The sequence below is a fragment of the Mobula birostris genome, chromosome 8 (assembly GCF_030028105.1).
Source record: "Mobula birostris isolate sMobBir1 chromosome 8, sMobBir1.hap1, whole genome shotgun sequence".
In the NCBI taxonomy this organism is placed as follows: Eukaryota; Metazoa; Chordata; class Chondrichthyes; order Myliobatiformes; family Myliobatidae; genus Mobula; species Mobula birostris.
The window spans coordinates 156,887,537-156,909,842 of NC_092377.1; the positions used below are offsets into that span (position 1 = coordinate 156,887,537).

The window sequence follows — 22,306 nt, forward strand, 5'->3', positions numbered from 1 at the left end:
ATCTGCCACTTTTCAGCCCATTTTTGCATCCTATAAATGTCCCGCTGTAACCTCTGACAGCCCTCCACACTATCCACAACACCCCCAACCTTTGTGTCATCAGCAAATTTACTAACTCATCCCTCCACTTCCTCATCCAGGTCATTTATAAAAATCACCAAGAGTAGGGGTCCTAGAACAGATCCTGAGGCACACCACTGGTCACCAACTTCTATGCAGAATATGACCCGGCTACAACCACTCTTTGCCTTCTGTGGGCAAGCCAATTCTGGATCAACAAAGCAATGTCCCCTTGGATCCCATGCCTCCTTACTTTCTCAATTAGTACTTTTTCAAATGCCTTGCTAAAATCCATATATAGACGATATCTACTGCTGTACCTTCATCAATGTGTTTAGTCACATCCTCAAAAAATTCAGTCAGACTCATAAGGCATGACCTGCCTTTCACAAAGCCATGCTGACTATTCCTAATCACATTATGCCTCTCCAAATATTCATAAATCCCACCTCTATCTTGACTGATTATTATTGAAAATCAACAAAAAAAACATTAATCAAGTCAACATGTCAATATGTACAATGAGAATTAAATTATCAAATAACTGATTAACAAAGCTAAACAATATATCAATAATAAGAAAAAATAAAATGTTAAAACTATATTTTTTTGGAAAAAAGAAAGAAGGAAAAAAGAACCCCTACTAACTAAAAAAAAAACCCACACTAACAAAAATAAACGAAAAAAAAAACCCATTGGGAGCACAACCCCGGAGCTATACGCCATACAAGCTTCCAAGGATCTTTTCCATCAACTCACCAACCACTGAACTAAGACTCACTGGTCTATAATTTCCTGGGCTATTTCTGTTCCCTTTCTTGAATAAGGGAACAACATCTGCAACCCTCCAATCCTCTGGAACCTCTCCCGTCCCCATTGATGATGCAAAGATCATTGCCAGAGGCTCAGCAATCTCCTCCCTCACTTCCCACAGTAGCCTGGGGTACATCTCATCCGGTCCCGGTGACTATCCAACTTGATGCTTTCCAAAAGCTTTAGGACATCCACTTTCTTTTTACATGCTCAAGCTTTTCAGTCCGCTGTAAGACATCGCTACAAGATCCTTTTCCGTAGTGAATACTAAGCAAAGTACTCATTAAGTACCTCTGCTACCTCCTCTGGTTCCATACACACTTTTCCACTGTCACACTTGATTGGTCCTGTTCCCCCATGTCTTATCCTCTTGCTCTTCACATACTTGTACAATGCCTTGGGGTTTTCCTTAATCCTGTCTGCCAAGGCCTTCTCACGGCCCCTTCTGGCTCTCCTAATTTCATTCTTAAGCTCCTTCCTGCTAGTCTTATAATCTTCTAGATCTCTATCAGTACCTAATTTTTTGAACCTTTCGTAAGCTTTTTTCTTCTTCTCGACGAGATTTACAACAGCCTTTGTACACCATGGTTCCTGTACCATACCAACCTTTCCCTGTTGCATTGGAACATACCTATGCAGAACTCCACGAAAATATCCCTTGAACATTTGCCACATTTCTTCCGTACATTTCCCTGAAAACATCTGTTTCCAAATTATGCTTTCAAGTTCCTGCCTGATAGCTTCATATTTCCCCTTACTTCAATTAAACGTTTTCCTAACTTGTCTGCTCCTATCCCTCTCCAATGCTATAGTAAAGATAGAATTGTGATCACTATCTCCAAAATGCTCTCCCACTGAGAGACCTGACATCTGACCAAGTTCATTTCCCAATACCAGATCAAGTATAGCCTCTCCTCTTGTAAGCTTATCTACATATTGTGTCAAGAAACCTTCCTGAACACACCTAACAAACTCCACCCCATCTAAACCCTTTGTTCTAGGGAGATGCCAATCAATATTTGGGAAATTAATATTTGGATAGGTTGAAGTTGATGCTATATTTGAAGACCACTGATCTCCCATTTACCATCTTCCATTAATCTAAGCTCTTCTAAAACTCTGTTGCACATAACCTAACTCATAGCTAACATTGCACACCCATAACAGATGGCTTATCCCTCTCTGGGCTGCAAGTCTAATCTTAAAGTTAACACCCTTCTGTAGCTTTAGAACAGATATCTCTGCAAACTCTTCCACAATATAACCCTCACAATTCTATCTCATGCAATTCTTCTTCTACAACTCTGAAACATTTCCTCTACCACCAAGATTTCTCTCACCTTCCCTGCCCTCAAAGTTCAGTACAGGTGTCCCCCGTTTTTTGAACGCTCGCTTTATGAAACCTCGCTGTTACGAAAGACCTACATTAGTTCCCTGTTTTCGCTAACAGGTGTTTTCACTGTTACGAAAAAAGTAGCGCACGAAAAAGCAGCGCGTGAAAAAAGGCAGTGCGCGAGCAAAAGCAGCACACGCCCCGAGCAGCCGCTCCTCCCCTGGAATGGCATTCTCGCCGGCATTGCTTAAACACGTGCCTGTGAGCAGCCGTTAGCAAGATGAGTTCTAAGGTATCGGGAAAGCCTAAAAGAGCTCGTAAGGGTGTTACACAGCGTAAAACTAGACATAATTAAGTGTCTCGATCATGGTGGACGAAGTAAGGACAAAGTGAGTTTGGCTTGTGGAAGTTGCCGAAGATGATGCTGAAGAGGTTTTGGCATCCGATAACCAAGAACTGATAGATGAAGAGCTGATGCAATTGGAAGAGGAAAGGATAACAATCGAAACCTCAGTGTCCCACCACCCCAAACCCCGGGCTGCGGACAGATACCGATTCGCAGAGAATGCAGCGGTAGCCGGGAAGCACCCAGCACGTCTTTAAGAAAAAAGCCGAAATAAACAAGCTAATTAATTAGGTGCCGCCCGGCACGTAAATGTCGGCCCAGATCAGAAGCGATTGCTGATTTCACTTGCTCTATGTAATCGGCAATTGCCTCTGATCTGGGCCGACATTTATGTGCCGGGCGGCACCTAATTAATTAGCTTGTTTATTTCAGTTTTTTTCTTAAAGATGTGCTGGATGCGTCCCGGCTACCGCTGTACCCCTGCATGCTTCGCGGATCGGTACTGGTTCGCTGCCTGGAGGGTGGAGGCCACAGCACCACCCAAACTCCGACTCAGCCTAACACACCATCATCAGTGTGCTCGGCACTGTCCCAATTCCGGTAAGCGAAAGTACACTGTACATACATTATTTCTACTTTATATAGGCTGTGTATTTTTATATGTTATTTGGTATGATTTGGCAGCTTCATAGCATAAAGGTTACTGGAGAGAGTGTTTTTGCCAACAGTGCTTGCGTGAGATTTTCTGCCGAGAGCGCTTGCGTGAGATTTTCGCTACGGCGATCTGTGCAGGCAATCGTTGTAGAGAAGTATTTCAAATTTATATAGGTTGTGTATTTATCATATCATTCCTGCTTTTACTATAAGTTACCGTTATTTTAGGTTTTATGTGTTATTTGGCATGATTTGGTAGGTTATTTTTGGGTCTGCAAACGCTCACAAATTTTTCCCATATAAATAAATGGTAATTGCTTCTTCGCTTTATGACATTCCTGCTTACGAACCATTTCATAGGAACGCTCTACCTTCGGATGGTGGGGGAAACCTTCTCAAAACACTTCAATCACTCTGCAAAAGAAACCTCATTGATTTTATGGGCACTGTCATAATACCTTTACATGGATTGATATCTGAACATAATTTAAGGCAGCTTGTGTCAGGTTATGACATGAAATTTGATATATTACCTTTGCAGTAAATCCTACATATTACATTTGCAAGCAACCATGAACATCAGACGAACATACCTGAGAACTGTTGTCTCTGCTACTTTGTGGCTCTACTTCAAAGACTGCTTGAGTCATCTGAGGTGTTTGGGGTCGAGACTGACTGGAAAATTCAACAGAAATGGTCAACCCAAATGAGACAGAAACAAGACTTACCGTGCCAAAAGTTTGTAAGTTTTAAAATGACCAAAGTATCTATCTATGGTAGGATATCTATCAAATGGATACATATCTCAAGGTAACAAAAGGGATACATATCCAATACCAGAAGAGTTGCAAAATAAACATCACTTGACCCCCATTTATTTTCAAATCTCTGATTGACTGGCACCCCAGGCAAGCTATTACAATGTAGAAACAATGCTACAAAGAATTCCCACCCTCAATTAAATTAAAATACTGTTTCAAAACTCCAGTTAAAAACACTAGTTTCTTTTTCCATTGCATAAGTAGAGATTGAATATTAAGGTAATGTCTAACAAATATGTAAAGATTTATAATCCCTCATGCTGACATTTGGACTTCAGTGAAGTGCAAAGTGATTTTGAAATTGTTTTATTGGATTACATGAATTATAAAAAGAAGGAAACACGCAATAACATAACTTAATACAAGTGTAGAATATTAATGGTTGTAGGTCAGCTACTTCCAATAAAGAAATTTGATATGGTGCAATTAGAGTACATGCACGACTCATTTAAATAAATCTTATGTTATTGAACATGTCACCTAGGATAAAGCAATGTCTGTGTTATCACAAGAATAGAATAAGAAACCTTTTTTCAAACATGTACAAGTAAGACAAATTAGTGACATAGCCAACTCAACATGACCAGTGAAAATGTCCCCAATTTGTTTGGTCAAATTAATGTTGCTCTAAAAAACCCAAAGTTCAAAGTACATTCATTATCAAAGTATGTATACTATATACAACCCTGAGATTTGTCTCCTTACAGGCAGCCACAGAAAAAACTCAATAGAACCAATTTAAAAAAGATTGTCAAACACCCAACGTGCCAAAAAAAAAGAACAAATTACACAATCAAAAGTAAGCACATAACATTCAGAACTAAAGTTTACAAAAATGAATTCACAGCCACGAAGCCAATCACTGCTGCAGCCGGTCCAGGAGCCTGTTAGTTGTAGGCCGCGGTCTCAGTTCAGTGCAGAGACGAGTAAACCGGCCCATCCTTCACCTCCAGCCCTGACAACTTGACCTTTCCAATCTGGCCAGTTGTTTAAACTGGTCAAACATCGGCTTGTCCCTCTCTCTCAGGCCTGGGCCTTGCCGCCTCAATTTGGTTCATACAGGCCACACCACAACCATTCTGCACCTTCGAAACTTCAGTTCACACCGCAAAAATGCCAGGTCGTACAGGAGGTTCAAAAGCTCAATGCCGAAAGGGAAGTTATAGGCTATTGATTACAGTGATCATTGTCCAGAATAAGTGCGATTAATTGAGTATTTAGTAGATTTGTTTGCTGCCAGTAAGGCATCGCTGTGTTTCACCAGCGCCATCTTAAAAGAAACTGCCAAATATTGATTTCATACCAAACAAAGCTACAGTACAAAATGAAAGATGAAACTTCACACAATTCTACAAAGAACCATGACAGCCAATAATCACAAAGTAGTAAAATTTATTTAGTGATGCTCCTCTGCAAAGTCCTCACCATTCTGCAGTTTTTTTGTACAGTGGGACAAAATAAATTGCTAACCAATAAAAGAGTAATCAACAAATATTGCTGGATGGATTGAAAAGGCAGGGTGTCAGGACCAGAGGCGAGGATTGGACTGGTTCTGCTCGCTGCACTGCAGCCGTGGGCCTGCTCCGGGCTTCGTGTCTGAGGACTCACTTTTGTTCTAAATGCCATTTGCTTACTTTCATCACTTGCACTACTTGTTTTTTCTCTCACTCTGCACGTTTGGTGTTTGTTGGTCTTTTTTAATGGGTACTTTTGGGTTTCTTGCTTTGTGGCTATTCGTAGGAAGACGAATCTCAAGGTTGTATAATGCATACACACTTTGATAATATATGTACTTTGAATGTATTGCCAGGATTTTTTTGATGAAAAGGCAAATTCACAGACATATTTCTAAACAAGCATTTGGTTTAAAAAAATTACTCGTTATTCTTCAAACCCCAATTATATTCAGCATTACACAGATTTATAAAAATAAATGAGCTTATTCTCAATGGTATGAAAGAGGCTGAGGAGTGACCCTATAGATATTTATAAAATTCTGAGGGGCATAGGCAGGGCAAATAATAAGAATCTTTTTCTTCAGGGCACGGAGTCGAGAACTAGAGGGGATAGGTTTAAGATGTGAGAAGAGAAACTTAAGAGACCTGAGGGGATAGGTTTTTCCCAAGCAGGAGGTGGTGAATATTTGGAATGAGCTTCCAGAGGAAATAAAGCAGATGGAAATACGATGTTTAAAGATATTGACAGGCCTACTGTGGGCAAATGAGATCAGTGGAGATAGGTATCACTGATAGCATGTACCCAGGTATGCTGGAATGCTCTGTGATTCTAATGACCTTCAACACATTGCAATCAAAATCAATTATTCAACAAACAAGAGAAACTCTGCACGTGCTGGAAATGCAAGCAACACACAAAATGCTGGAGGAACTCTATAGGCCAGGCAGCATTTATGGAAAAGAGTACAGTCAACGTTTTGGGCTGAGACCCTTCAGCAAGACTGGAGAAAAAAAAAGGATGAGGAGTGGATTTAAAAAGTGGAAGAAGGGGTGGGAGAAACACAAGGTGATAGGTGAAACCAGGAGAGGAGAGGGGTAAGGTGAAGAGTTGGGAAGTTGATTGGTCAAAGGGATACAGAGCTGGAGAAGGGGGGAATATAATAGGAGAGGACAGAAGGAAAAGGGGTAAGAAAAAAGGGGAAGGAGCACCAGAGGGAGCTGATGGGCAGGCAAGGAGATAAGGTGAGAGAGGGAAAAGGAGATGAGGAATGGTGAAGGGGAAGGCATTACTGGAAGTTCGAGGAATCGATGCTCAGGTTGGAGGGACAACACCTTATATTCTATCTGGATCCTCCAACCTGATGGCAAGAGCATCAATTTCTTGAATTTCCGGTAATGACCCCTCCCGCCTCCTTTCACCATTCCCCTCTCTCACCTTATCTCCTTGCCTGCTCATCACTTCCCCGGCACTCCTCCCCACTTTTCTTTCTTCAATGGCTTTCTATCCTCTATTAAATTTCCCCATCTCCATCCCTGTATCTCTTTCACCAATCAATTTCCCAGCTCCTTACTTCACTCCCCCCCCCCCAGTTTCACCTATCACCTGTTGTTTCTCCCTCCCCTCCTCCTACCTTTTAAATCTACTCATCTTTTTTTCTCCAGTCCTGCTAAAGGGTCTCAGCGCAAAATGTCAACTGTACTCTTTTCCATAGATGTTGCCTGGCCTGCCGAGTTCCTCCAGCATTTTATGTGCATTGCCTCAATTTTTAAACAATTTTTTTGCCCCACAACCATCCAACTCAAAACTGGATGTACCACTGAATATGCAGTTGTCAACAACATGGACGAAGCTCGTGGGTGAAGACTGAAGTAGGGGCAATAACTGATGAAAAGCACAAAAGCTGGAAAGGGTACATAAAGGATTCACGAGGATGTAACTGGGACTGGAGAGTCTGGATAGGTTGGAATGTAGGAATCTGAGGGGTGACCCTACTAAGGTTTATAAAACTAGGGGAAACATATAGACTGAATGGTCACATTCTTTCTCCATCTTCCCACACCCTGCCCAACAAAGTAGAGGAGCATAAAAGTAGAAACTTTTATGATTTCAAAAGGTGTGAGTGGAAAAAATTAAAGGAAACACAGGGGATTTTTTTTTCCACATACAAGGCAGTAGTAGGCTGCCAGAGGAAGTGATAAATGCAGGTACAATTATAATGATTAAAAAAGGAATTCAGACAGATACATGGATAATAAAGTTTTAGAGCAGGGAGTCCCAACCTGGGGTGCATGGATAATGGTATTGGTTCATGGCATAAAATAAAGGTTAGGGATCCCTGGTTTAGAGGGATACAGGCCATACGCAGGTGAATCGGACCAGCCAGGAAGGCAGCTTGGTCCATATGAGCAAGTTGGGTGAAGTGCCCATTTCTGAGCTGCATAACACCTGGCTCTAAATTAGTCGCAAGCATGTGGAACACAGTGGGATCAAAGACATCTGCATCTATCTTCCTAGTGCGCAATATGGTACATCCGTGCAGGAGAATATCCTTTTTTTTGCAAAACACTACAAGGAAACAATCCTAAAAGAACAAATAGAACATTGTTAAAATAAAATTGCATAAAATCAGCACTGTGAGTACACAGAAGACTTAATTTTGAGCAAAAGAGAAAGCAGCCCTAAAAAGATTTCACTTTTGTAAATCAAGAGTGCAGTTTTCTTAAATGTTATATTCATTGGTAATTCTTTACCTGTCAGCATGGGAACTTCCCCTCGAGCTACTCTGACCAGATTCATGCTGGGCGTCCAAAAGGATTTTTTCCATGTCTCCGTCATGGATGGAGGATGATGAGGGCACATGTTCCAACCCTCCATTTCGCCCAGCACCATTATCATTCCCATTCCCATTGTTCTTTATGTGCAACTCCACCCAAGAACCTAAAGGTTTTAAGAATAACAAAGGTGATATCTAGAATGCAATTTTCTTTCTTCTCTCTTGAAGGCTGTATGTTAAATTCATTCAGTTATTAATGCTACAATGGATGTATTTCAAATACAAACACCAGGCAGCAAATTTCATTTGGATATTTACCAATAAATCCTTCTGTAAATGTCATTAATAGTTTCCAGTATATGTACTGATTGGAATACTTTTCCATTCTTAGAGAACGTCCCCTCCCCAGTTCCCCTGCGTTGAACAAAATTAATAAATGTTGCTCTATACCCTTTGTACTTTGCAATGCCCCACAGGTTTCCTTTTGTAGCTGCCAGACAAGATTACTTAAGAGGAATGTGCAAATCCCTTTATGACACCACAGTAAACACTTCAGAAACTCACTTGGAATATTAACCCTTCGGGGGGAGAGATGGCAGGAGCTGTACAAATGTCGTGGAATAATTTCACATTTGCACTGCCACAATCTTTTGATCTTGCTCAATATTTAGGGATGACAAAGATATTTCACTTGGGGAAATCTAAAACTAGGGTTTAAACTATAAGTTACAGGAGACAGCATAGATTTAAATGGCTTCTGTTTACATAACACTCACAACACATGCAAAATATTTTATTATGTTTCACAGATTGGTGATTAAATTAAAACTGATGCCAAACCACAGATGGAAATATTAGGGTAGGATAAATGACAAGTAGTGTGGTGAAAGGTAGACTTTCAAGGAAGGAGAATGTAATCAAGGAAAGATATGGAAAGTTTCAGGAAGGGACTTCTAGGAGCTAGAAGAAATTGCTACCTCAAGTTAGAATAATTAAATTCTAACAATTAAGCTAGAATTATAATAGGATTACAGGACTGGATGCGGTTACAGAAATGAGTGCAAGACAACAGAGGAATTTGGAGGAAAGGCCCATGATTCTAAAAAGGCATTAGTTTACTGATTGTCACTAAAGACCATCAAGCACAGAGCTGATGGGTGAAAAGGGCACAGAGTTTGGCTGGTCCCAAGTAAGAGTTTCAAATGACTTTATTTTCTCATATTTACCCTATGTCTAAAGGAAAAACTCTGCAAACCATTGCAATTCTTCAAATGATCATGGACATCTGGTAGCTTCTGCTCTATCATCTCAATTCAAAATGTTTTCTAAAGAATATGCTTAATTTCTTCGGATTTTAAGTAGAAATAGCTTTATTTGTCACATGCACATCAAAACATAATGAAGTGTGTTGTTTTGTGTCCCACAATTCACTCATATGTCTTTGGAACATGGGAGGAAACTGGGGCATCTGAAAGAAAGCCATACAGTCATGGGAAGAACATACAAGCTACACATAGATAGTGGCAATAATCTGGTTAATTAAACCTTGAATACATTAACCTCTACACTACTGTGTCACACGTAAATTGAAAAAATACCTTCTAACTATGACATATACAATCTGCTCTATGATATAACTGTAAGTTAAATCACTCTAGACATTACTTCAGCATACTCAACATAAATGTGTATACGATTTAATCATGCCTGGGCTTATTTCAATTTATCCACATATGAACACAGCCCTATAAACACTCAATAATTAATTAAAAAGGTCTTCATCATTAACTCAGCAAAGGTAAGAGGGCAGATATTTTAACAAGCAAGTGATGAAAAGCTGCAAGTATAAGGATTGACCTACCTTTCCACAGTCATAACTACTTGGAGCATACAATAAATACAATGCGTTGAAGGAACATCATTGCTAAAAACAGTGGCGTTGAAATTCCTTTAGAGTGCACATGGCATTTAATCAATATGCTAACAGAGGACAGTTTACTTTTCAGAATACTAATCTGCACACTATCTGAATTCAGAATTTGCTTTACTCAATCTCTACTGCTGAAGGAGGAAAATATGTTCCACATCAGCTGTTTTGCAACAACACTAAGTGGTACAAGAATAGCACAAACTTGTACCTCAAACCGTAGCTGAAAATCTACTTGAGATATCTGACACCACCTTTCCCAACGTTTGCTGCCCTCACATCTATTACAGCAAAGGATACTAATCATTACAGGAACCAAATGACGTTGAGACACACTTCAATGGCCAACACTGACCAAATTGGGAGAAGGAAGCAGTTTAATCCTTACTTACATAAACACCTATTCCTAGAAATAGGTTTATGTATTATAAGTCTGTAGACCTCATTTACATTGCCACATATCATCATTGTCTGCACCGAGGTGGCACAGTGATACTGTGGTTGTGCAGCTATCTCAGAACTCCAGAAGATGCAATCCTGACCCTGGGTGATAGCGCACACTCCACACATTCCTACCTCTAACCACATGGTTGAACCACATTCTGCAGGTGTTCCAATTGTGTCCCACTTACCAATGCCATACTGATAGGTTAACTAGACAGAGTAAATTGCTCCTAGTGTAGGTGGCCGATGGCAGAATGGTGGTGGGAGTTTGTTAAATGACAAGTGAAGAATGGGTTACAGGAAAAGAACTTGCAAAACCAGATTCCACTGGGAACCGGCATAGATTTGATGGGCCAAATGGCCTTCTTCACTATAATTATGAACGAGGAAATTCTGAGGCACTGGGAGTTGTGGCAGCATGCCAAGACTTTCTTTTGATCACTTCTCTGCCTGCATTGCTGGTTAGTACTTAAGCTCCAACCAAGTTTATTTTTATCACACGTAATTATATAAGTATAAAGACAGTAATGTGTGGAATTAAAACAACGATTACCTTTCTCATAAAAAGGGCTTCTTGTTTTAAAATGCAACCAAAAGGTCAAATTACAACAAATTTCTTCTTATGACTAATGCTTGCAGGCTCTAATTTATTTATTCATGATTACAATTAGGAATCCATTTGACTTTTATCATTCATTAGAATTACCAATGAAAACTTCAGCTTACAAGCTTTATTTTAAATGAGCTTCCCTCTATATCTCAATGGAATCGAAACAAATCTAGACACAAAAGATTCTGCAGATGGAAGAACCTAGCAAATTTAATTCTCCGGTCCAACAGAAATCAACAGTTCAAACTAAGAACTTCCATTAATAGCCTATTACTTGATAAGTGCAGCACAATTAAATGTAGGAATTAAGATACCAGTGTAATGACCCTTTTGCAAATTGACATCAGCTATAAGCATAAGATGTTCTGTCTGTACAGTAGACTTTTAATATAGGAGTTCCTAACCTTTTTTATGCCATAGATCCCTACCATTAACCAAAGGGTCTGTGGACCCCAGGTTTGGAACCCTTGCTTTAAAACTATTTAATATTCAATTCCCCCCACCTCTCACTTCCTTTATTTCCCACTCTGACCTTTCATCTCCTCTCACCTGTGTATTATTTCCCCTGGGTCCCTGTTTGGGCATATTCTGGAGTTATGGAACATAACAAATATTATTTTCAACAGCAATCAGTCTTCAGACTGTAGATTGAATTTAAAATGCAGTCCAAAACAATTATCTTTCTGGAGCTGTGGACTTGGATGATTGCAAACCAAGAAACATTCATTCACTTGAGGTGTCTGCGTATGCATGAGTGCGAGATTATTAACACTCATTTTGGGTGTATTGGTGGGAAGCTGTAGGTGCTTGAAACTGAAAGGAAGCATTAAGAATGCATTGTAACTCTGGAAATTGTCCTGCTGTTACCTTTGTTCTTTAATATATAAAATGTGATGTAATATTGGGTCATGAAGCCTCTTCTTCCAAGAGTGTCTCTGGAATAATGCCTGCTTGTCGTTCAGAATAAAGACTTCTATATCACCAGCTTCTGTGTCTTCTGGTTACTTTGTCACAGTCACAACAGACCCCTCCTCCTTCCCTTTTCCTGTGGTCCACTCTCCTCTCCTATGAAATTCCTTTTCCAACCCTCGACCTTTCCTAGCCACCTCGCTTCACCTATCACCTTCCTCCACCTTTTTATTCGGCTATCTTCCCATTTCCTTCTCAGTCCTGAAGAAGGGCCTGAAATGTCGACTACCTATTCATTTCCATAGACGCTACCTGACCTGCTGTTCCTCCAGCAGTTTGTATGTGTTGCTTAGTATTCAATGTATTTTTACATACCAATAAAATGTTTAAGCAGAACGAGATTTTATGAGAGGAATTGTATCTCATTGCACAAAGGCAGTGAGGATTTGCTTAAATATAACATGACACTAACATAATTTGACAAGGTCTGAAAAACAAGCAGGATCCGACCATATCAATGAGAACATTCCAAATTTGGTGTACTTATTTTCATGCTAATGACTGCTACTGACAGTCTCTGTGCCACTATTCATCGCTTTCCTTCACTTGTTAACAACGGTTATCAGTTAAACATTAACCTTTTGTTATCTGTTTAATATAGACTTACTCAAAGCATCCAGATGTTCTGAGTTTTCATCTTCCTCATTTAACTCTAATGCAATTTAAATATTATATAAATAGCAGCTACTTGTGGAACTCAAATGCAGAAAATGTTTAGAGGAAGCATATATTAATGTTAATTATTCCATAGAACAGACCACTATCTACACTTTCCAGATTGGCTCTCAACCAAGACTGAATTAGTTCTGAGGAAGGGATAAGGGTTTCTATCACTGCCAAGCATCTTGTATTTTCTACTTTCTTTTTACTTGATTCACTAGTTTAAAAAAACATATCTCCCCCTCAGCTACTTCCCACGTAAATACCACCCTGTCAAAGCACTGAATTTTGTGAAAAATTAACTTCCATGACACTAAGTGTTGGATGCTGCCACAAAAAGCAACTTAAAAGGCTTATACTTGTCAAAGAGCGGAGCTACGATGGTGCTCAACACCGTATCTGCAAGCTCATCTGCAGGAACAACTTAATTTCTACCTTTAATCTCTCTCTCTATCATTGGTGGGGAGGTTGTTGCCGATTCTCAAGTCAGGGAACTCAAAAAAAGCAGCGTGACAGACTTTAACACCATAAATTGGCAAGTTGTTTGTCCTTGTTGGTGTCCCCTTTCACTGTGAAAGGGCGACACCTCTTTGTCCATTTATTAGGGAAGGAGAGAAAGAGCCTTCAGTATGTTGAATTGTCAGGTGAACGATTAGTTTTTGTTGTACTGCAGATCATAGTCTTTCTCGGGTGCTTTGCTTGGTGGGTAGGTGCTATGCTTTTTTTTGCTGAAGTGGGAGAAAGGGAGGGTCATTGCTTTGTTGTTGCTTGTGTGGGGGGGAGTGGGGGCTTTGTGGATCTAATATTTTTACTTTCACTTATTCTTCAGGGCACTCATCTGTTTTTGTGGATGACTGTGAAGAGTAGGAATTTCAGGTTGTATATTGTATAATGGAACTATTGAAGAGCCTAGAAAAAAAGATCCAATATAATCAAAGCTCCAAACACCAATGAGATACAGTTGCAAGAAAAAATTTGTGAACTCTTAGCAATTACCTGGTTTTCTGCATTAATTACTCATAAAATGTGGTCTGATCTTTATCTATGTCACAATAATAGACAAACATAATCTGCCTAAACTAATAACACACAAACAATTGTCCTTTTCATATCTTTATTGAACACATTGTTTAGTCATTCACAGTCCCAGTCCAGGTTGGAAAAAGTATGTGATAAAAAGTATTTATTAACTGGTAGAACCCCCACCCAACGTTTCCTGTAGCTGCTGATCAGACTTACACAACATAAGAAGGAATCTTAGACCATTCCTCCAGACAAAACTGCTTCAGTTCATCAGTATTTCTGGGATACCTTACACGAACAGCCCTCTTCAAGTCATGCCCCAGCATCTCTATTGGGTTAAGGACTAGACTCTGACCGGGCCATTCCAAATCACGAATTTTCTTCTATTTAAACCATTGTTATTGATTTACTTTTGTCTTTCAGATCATTGTCTTGTTGCATCATCCAACTTCTATTAAGCTTCAGGTGACAGACCGCAACCCTAACATTCTCCTGTAAAATGACTTGATACAATTTTGATTCATTGTTCCATCAAGGCAGCAAAGCAGCCCCAAACCACGATGCTCCTTCCACCATGTTTCACAGCTGGGATGAGGTTTTGGTGTTGGTGTGCAGTGCCCTTTTTCCTCCAAACAAAGCGGTGTGCATTCTGTCAAAAGAATTCAACTTTTGGCTCATCTGTCCACCGAGCATTGCCTCATAAACATTGTGGAACATTGAGGTCTTCTGCAAACTTGAGACATGAAGCAGATTTTGGAGAACAGTGGTTTCCTACATGGTGTCCTTCCATGAACACCATTCTTGTTTAGTGTTTTTCTTGTAGTGGACACATGAACAGAGACTTTAGCAAGTTTTAGAGATTACTGCAAGTCTTTTGCTGTTGCCCATGGATTCTTTTTCACCTCCTTCAACATTATACATTGTGCTCCTGGTGCAATCTTTGCAGGACACCCTCTCCAAGGGAGAGTAGCAACAATAAATTTCCTCCATTTGTAGACAGTTTCTATTACTGTGGACTGATAAACACCCAGGTCTTTAGAAACGCTTTTGTAGCCTTTTCCAAGTCCATTCATCTCTACAATTCTTCTTCTAAGGACCTTTGAAATTTGTTTTGATCGAGGCATGATGCACATAAACAGATCTTTCTTGAGAAGAGCAGGCTGTCAGTAAACTGACTGTGTTTTTTTTATATACAGGACAGGGCACCTCTACAACCCACACCTCCAGTCTCATCTCAATGATTGGAACACCTAATCCAAATAGCTTTTGTAGAAGGCATTACCCCAGAGGTTCATATACTTTTATGAACCCAGACTGTGATTGTTTATATGGTATAAAGTACTCAAGAAGTAGTACAATTGTTTGTGTGTTATTAGTTTAGGTAGATTGCGTTTGTCTATTATTGTGACTTAAATGAAGATTAGACTACATTTTATGAGTAATTAATGCAGGAAACTGCAAAGGGTTCAAACTTTTTCTTAGAGCTATATATATTAACGAAATTCTCAATTACTAAGGAAACAATTTCATGCACTACAATAAAATGTTTGATAAAATCACTGGATGATTTCTTCAATTCAGACCTGGTTTGGCAACTTATAATTGTTTACAAACAAAATCACTGAAAAGCAAAGATGTACAGCAAAACCGAGTCAATCCTTTTCAACAGTTTATAGTTTCAGGAAATTCTGGCTACTGTTACAGAGTAATTGTATATATTTTTCTCCATGCAGCCTATTGTAAATACCACAGTTAGACTCAAAATACCTATGTATGAATCTGGTGACCCAAATGCCATGCCTCCATTTCCTTAAGTAGTTATGTGCTTTGTGACGCCACTCTTATGTTCAAATGTTTTTCGGCACTCCCTGATTAAATCACCTCCGGGATAGCAAACTAAAAGGGTGTATTCTGTTTACATTGGCTACAAATGACAAATGAATACAGTGAAACTCAAGCGGTAAGGCAACAGCTTGAAAATGTAAGGACCGTCACATTATTAGCGAAACTATGGAATGGCATTAAGTCCATATTAGTACAGGTGTTATAATATGGAAATTTTACCTTTCTAAAAGTAACAGTAATAAAGAAAAGTTTATTTAATAGTTTAGGTAACACTGCACTCCTCCATTCTGTGACATTAAAAGATCACAAACAAGGCAGATGGTTGTGTTCTATTATGGAATGTTAAATCTATTCCAATTTTTGTTCACCAAAATCAACCACCCATGCGATTCTTTTGTCGATACTATCAGAGCCAACAGAACATAACACAGACAATTTCAGCGTTTCAACCTTATGCAGAGTAGATAACGATAACATATAAGAAATTTCAGGTGAAAGGAATCCGGCACAAACACACTGTAGTACAAAATAAACTATACACATTTATAGAGACAATTTAGCAGATGTACATTACAAATAACTACTAGTCTATTTTAAAACATACAAAATGCTGGAGGAACTCAGCAGGTCAGGCAACATCCATGGAAATGAATGAACAGTCGACATTTTGGGCCGAGACTCTTCTTCAGGACTGAGAAGGAAGGAGGAAGACGGCAGAATAAAAAAAGTCGGGGGGGGATGGGGATGGAGGCTAGCTGGAAGGTGATGGGTGAAGCCAGGTGGGCGGGAAAAGTCAAGGGCTGGAGAAGAAGGAATCTGATAGGAGAGGTAAGTGGACTATATGAGAAAGGGAAGGAGATGATCCAAGGGGGGAAGCAATAGGCGGGTGAGAAGTAGTAAAAGACCACAGTAGGGTATAGAAGCGGAGGGGGGAATTGTTTAACTTTTACAAGGATAGGAGGATAAATTTGTACTGGCAGACTAGCCATACATCCTGCACAGATGCTCCTCACTAAGAGACCAGGATATGAATGGAAGGCTTAAGAGGATGGAAAGAAACTGAAAACTGCAACTTTTCAAAGTGCCCCCTAAAGCAAAATATAGTGATTATTAAGTCCTGCGATGCATGCACAGCAAGCTCTCTCAAATCACAGAGACATCAGTTGCCATGAAATGTTTCAGGGGGTCAGGATAAAATATGCTAGGTTTAGGTGAGGTGGGTTCTGAGACCCAACCAGCACCTCCGCCTGGCTGCCGAGCAGCTGGCCTGGAATGAGAAGGGGACAGTTGCCAGAAAGGCCATGGAGTATCCTGGGCCGTGGCCACTATTCGCCCAAAGCTGTTGCCAAGACAGTCAAGCTGGCCCTGCTCACCCCGCCCCTACCACTTTCCATTGGCCGAAAGCCGCCAGCACCACAGCCCGACACACAGCAGCGCCATCTCATTGGCTGGGGGCAGATGTCAGTCAGCTGACGACATTTCCGCCCCTCCGCCGCCGTGTTTTTGTTTACCAGCTTCCGCCTCGGAAAACGAGAGGCCGTCAGCGGCCGGCTGGAGCCGCAGGAGGTCGTTGCGGCGGCTCCGCCAAAACCTGCACACTTTCTCCATGGATAGGCTGTGGGGTGGAAGTTGCTGCCCAGGCTACGCACACGTCTCCTCACACTCACCGTTGAGTCCCGTCTCTTCGATGGGTGGCTGTGCGGCAGCCATGGTGCACCTGCCCCGCTGTGCGCCCGGTCGCGGGGAGTCGGCGGCCGTCCGTCCCCTCGGTGTTTGAATTTCCCCACCGGCCCGACGCAACCACTCGGCAGCTTTCGGTTGCCAGATCAGCGCGCATGCGCCAAGCCGTTGTCGGGCCAAGGAAAGGACGCCGGTCGTCATTGCGTCATCGCGTTCCGGCGTCAGCAGTAGTTCCAAGGGGCGTGTCATCGCAGCGTCTTTGGAAACTTTACAGCACAGTATAAGACACTGAGACAGAGGAGATGAAAGCTTGGCCCCTCTTAACAAATGCCCTGAAAGGGTCAGAGTTGTATATTCCAGCCCACACATAGCACTGCTAACAATGCATTCGCATTTAGGCTCTGGTATAATAGCAACCATCATTGCTTATTAGGGAAACAGCCCACTGTAAAGACTCAGATATACAGAATCAGGTTTATTAGAAGAAAAAATAATAAATACATTACAAATTATGTATATAGATTAAAATTATGCAAAAACAAATTATATACATTTTAAAAATGAGGTAGTGTTCGCGGGTTCAATGGCCATTTAGAGGGGAAGCAGCTATTCGTGAGTCACTTCAGGCTATGTACCTCCTACCTGATGGTAACGGTGAGAAAAGGGCAGGCCCTTGGGTGCTGGGAGTCCATAATAATGGACGCTGCCTTTCTGAGTCACTGCTCCTTGAAAATGTCCTGGGTATGTTATAGGCTTGTACCCAAGATAGAACCGACTAAACTTTCAACCCTCTACAGCTTCTTTCGGTCCTGTACAATAGCCCCACCACCCCAATACCAGACAGTGATGCAGCCTGGCAGAATGCTCTCCACGGTACATCTACAGAAGTTTTTGTTGACATACCAAATCTCTTCAAACTCCTAATGAAGTATAGTCGCAGTCTGGCCTTCTCTATGGGCCCTCAGAGATCTTGATACCCAGGAACTTGAAACTGCTCTCTCTCCACTTCTGATCCCTCTGTCTTACCCTTCTGGAAGTCCACAAATAGCTCTTTCGCCTTACTGAGGTTGTTGCTGCGACACCACTCCACTAGTTGATATATCTCACTCCTATACACCCTCTCACCTTCATCCGAGATTCTACCGACAATGGTTGTATCTTCAGCAAATTTATAGATGGTATTTTAGCTATACCTAGCCACACAGTCATGGGTATGGAGAGATTAGAGTAGTGGGCTAAGCACACACCAGAGGTTCACCAGTGTTTATCCTCAGCGAGGAGGAGATATTATCACCAATCCGCACAGATTGTGGTCTTCTGGTTAGGAAGTCGAGGATCCAATTATAGAGGGCAATACAGAGGCCCAGGATTGTGGGAATGATAGTGTCAACTGCTGAGCTACAGTCGATGAACAGCATCCTGACGTAGGTTGTCTAAGGCCATGTGCAATGAGCCATTGAGATTACATCTGCCGTTGATCTATTGCAATGTGTCCAGGTCCTTTCACTGTATCTCAGTGGATGTGACAATAGAAAACCAATCGCCAATTTATTCAGTAGCAAAAGGAGACTAAACTTTAACATCTATTATGAAGGGTGTAGAAAGTTAGATCCGATTTGTCATTATTAAATAGTCTAGTGTCTCTAAAGCAGTATCAGCAACAGGCAGCAGTGAATGAGGGATCACAAGCTGGTAGAATACTGAAGCAACATGCAAGCGTAAAACATCATAACATCCACCCCACAAAACACCACTTCCTTAAACACGAAATTGTCTACATCTCTCTCATCAGCAGATACAATTACACAAGGGAATACCGTTGTAAAGAAATATCAGCTTGAAACCTACAATATTGTGAAATTAAAATAGGAATGACTTGCATTTTTGTATTCTACAATATTACAAATAGCCCTGGCCTGCTGGAAAACAATGACAATTGTCAAATGATTATAATAAATCGGAATTGCATTCTCAAAAGTGTAGTAGAAGGAAATATCAACAGGCTAATCAAACATCAGAATTAATTTTAAAAAGCTTTAAGTTACAGTGGCATGCATAAGTTTGGGCACCCCGGTCAAAATTTCTGTTACTGTGAATAGCTAAGCGAGTAAAAGATGACCTGATTTCTAAAAGGCTTGTACTTAAAGATGACACATTTCTTTAATATTTTAAGCAAGAAAACTTATTTCCATCTTTACAGTTTCAAAATAACAAAAAAGGAAAAGGGCCCAAAGCAAAAGTTTGGGCACCCTGCATGGGTCAGTACTTAGTAACACCCCCTTTGGCAAGTATCACAACTTGTAAACGCTTTTCGTAGCCAGCTAAGAATCTTTCAGTTCTTGTTTGGGTATTTTCGCCCATTCTTCCTTGCAAAGGGCTTCTAGTTCTGTGAGATTCTTGGGCCCAAACAAGAATTGAAAGACTCTTACACGAGGAATTCTGCAGATGCTGGAAATTCAAGCAACACACATCAAAGTTGCTGGTGAACGCAGCAGGCCAGGCAGCATCTCTAGGAAGAGGTACAGTCGACGTTTCTGGCCGAGACCCTTCGTCAGGACTAACTGAAAGAAAAGCTAGTAAGAGATTTGAAAGGGGGTGGGCGGGAAGAGATCCAAAATGATAGGAGGAGGGGGAGGGATGGAGCCAAGAGCTGGACAGTTGGTTGGCAAAAGGGATGAGAGAGGATCATGGGACAGGAGGCCCAGGGAGACACAGGTGAAGTGTTGCCTCACCTGAAAGGACTGTCTGGGGCCCTGAATGGTGGTAAGGGAGGAAGTGTGAGGGCATGTGTAGCGATCCATGGTCATTGCTGGAGTCTGGGTTTTGAATATGCCCTGAGGTGTTGAATCCATGGTCGTTGCTGGAGTCCGGGTTTTGATCCATGGTCTTACACTTGCTCCCTTACCACCACTCAGGGCCCCAGACAGTCCTTCCAGGTGAGGCGACACTTCACCTGTGAGTCAGCTGGGGTGATATACCGCGTCTGTTGCTGCCGATGTGGCCTTCTATATATTGGCGAGACCCGACGCAGACTGGGAGATCGTTTCGCTGAACACCTACATTCTGTCCGCCCGAGAAAGCAGGATCTCCCAGTGGCCACACATTTTAATTCCACATCCCATTCCCATTCTGATATGTCTATCCATGGCCGCCTCTACTGTAAAGATGAAGCCACACTCAGGTTGGAGGAACAACACCTTATATTCCATCCATCTGGGTAGCCTCCAACCTGATGGCATGAACATTGACTTCTCTAACTTCCGCTAATGCCCCACCTCCCCCTCGTACCCCATCCGTTGTTTGTTTATATACACACATTCTTTCTCTCTTTTTCTCCTTTTTCTCCCTCTGTCCCTCTGACTATACCCCTTGCCCATCCTCTGGGTTTTCCCACCCTCCCCCTTTCCCTTCTCCCTGGGCCTCCTGTCCCATGATCCTCTCATATCCCTTTTGCCAATCACCTGTCCAGCTCTTGGCTCCATCCCTCCCTCTCCTGTCTTCTCCTATCATTTTGGATCTCCCCCTCTCCCTCTCAAATCTCTTACTAGCTCTTCTTTCAGTTAGTCCTGACGAAGGGTCTCGGTCCAAAACGTCGACTGTACCTCTTCCTAGAGATGCTGCCTGGATTGAAAGACTCTTAGCTGGCTACAAAAAGAGTTTACAAGCTGTGATACTTGTCAAAGGGAGTGTTACTAAGTACTAACCATGCAGGGTGCCCAAACATTTCCTTTGGGCCCTTTTCCTTTTTTGTTATTTTGAAACTGTAAAAGATGGAAATAAAAAAGTTTTCTTGCTAAAAATATTAAAGGAATGTGTCATCTTTAACTTTATGCCTTTTGGAAATCAGTTCATCTTTCACTCGCTTAGCTATTCACAGTAACAGAAATTTTGACCAGGGTGCCCAAACTTTTGCATGCCACTGTATTATCCTCCATGATGGAAAAGGTTTTAAATATAGTTCGTGACCTTCAACACCAGACTCATTGGAGAGAGGGAAAGTGGTTTAGCAGTTTTCCGTAAGAATAACTGTCTCAGTTTTAAATTGGAGTACATGCCATTTTTTCCCTTCTAAGCATTTCCGGAGGACAATGGTTTCTGCAGTAGCCTCTGGCTGTATATGTAAAACTCAAATTGTTGAGAGATCAGCTCCTTTTATTTACATAGAAACACCATCGTGTGCAATCGCTATTCCTTCATTTGCACACACAATTAACTTTCTAGGGTGGAGAGGCAAGGAAAGTGGACTTGGCACTTTAACAGTCCCCTTTGATAGGTTTGCCAGCAACATCCACATCCCAAAATACAAAGATTAACAACTCTCCTACAACTACACAGAGATTTACAAACATGGTAGCCATGGTTCGAAGTCGGGGCCTTCATGGTCCAAAGCAACACACACACACACACACATACATACATGCAAAAATGCTGGAGGAACTCAGCAGGCCAGGCAGCATCTATAGAAGTGGGGAAAAAAGTCAACGTTTCCGGACAAGACCTTTCTTCGGGAGGAGGACACAATAAAAAGGTAGGGGAGGGGAGGGGGAGTAGGGGAAGGAGGAGAGCTATAAGTTAACACACACATAAAAATGCTGGAGGAACTCAGCAGGCCAGGCAGCATCTATGGAAAACAGTCGATGATTCCGGTCTTTGCTTTGGATTTCCACCATCTACGTATTTTCCCATGTTTGTGATAGCTAGAAGGTGATAGGTGAAGCCTGGTGGGTAGGAAAGGCAAATGGCTGAAGAGAAAGGATTCTGATAGGAGAGGAGTGTGAATGTTTTTTCTGCATTAACGAGCTGATAACAGAAATTGGTGGCTTTGGGGGGGGGGGAAGCTGCAGTTTTTTTCTTATACACTAATAACAATTCGGGTCTAACTTACTTGAC

At 41.3% G+C, this 22,306-nt stretch overlaps 1 protein-coding gene across 1 annotated transcript in view; it reads right to left on the reverse strand.

The window, feature by feature from the left end:
* The window catches only part of LOC140201851 (BCL2/adenovirus E1B 19 kDa protein-interacting protein 3-like), a 33,316-nt gene extending 15,729 nt beyond the window's left edge, over positions 1-17,587 (reverse strand). The window contains exons 1-3 of the mRNA XM_072266579.1: positions 17,404-17,587; positions 8,236-8,422; positions 3,800-3,881 (exon numbers count right to left, since the gene is read on the reverse strand). Of these exons, the coding sequence (XP_072122680.1) occupies positions 3,800-3,881; positions 8,236-8,422; positions 17,404-17,446 (312 nt within the window). The 5' untranslated portion in view covers positions 17,447-17,587. The remainder of the gene's footprint in view (positions 1-3,799; positions 3,882-8,235; positions 8,423-17,403) is intronic.
* Between the last annotated feature and the right edge of the window lie 4,719 nt (positions 17,588-22,306).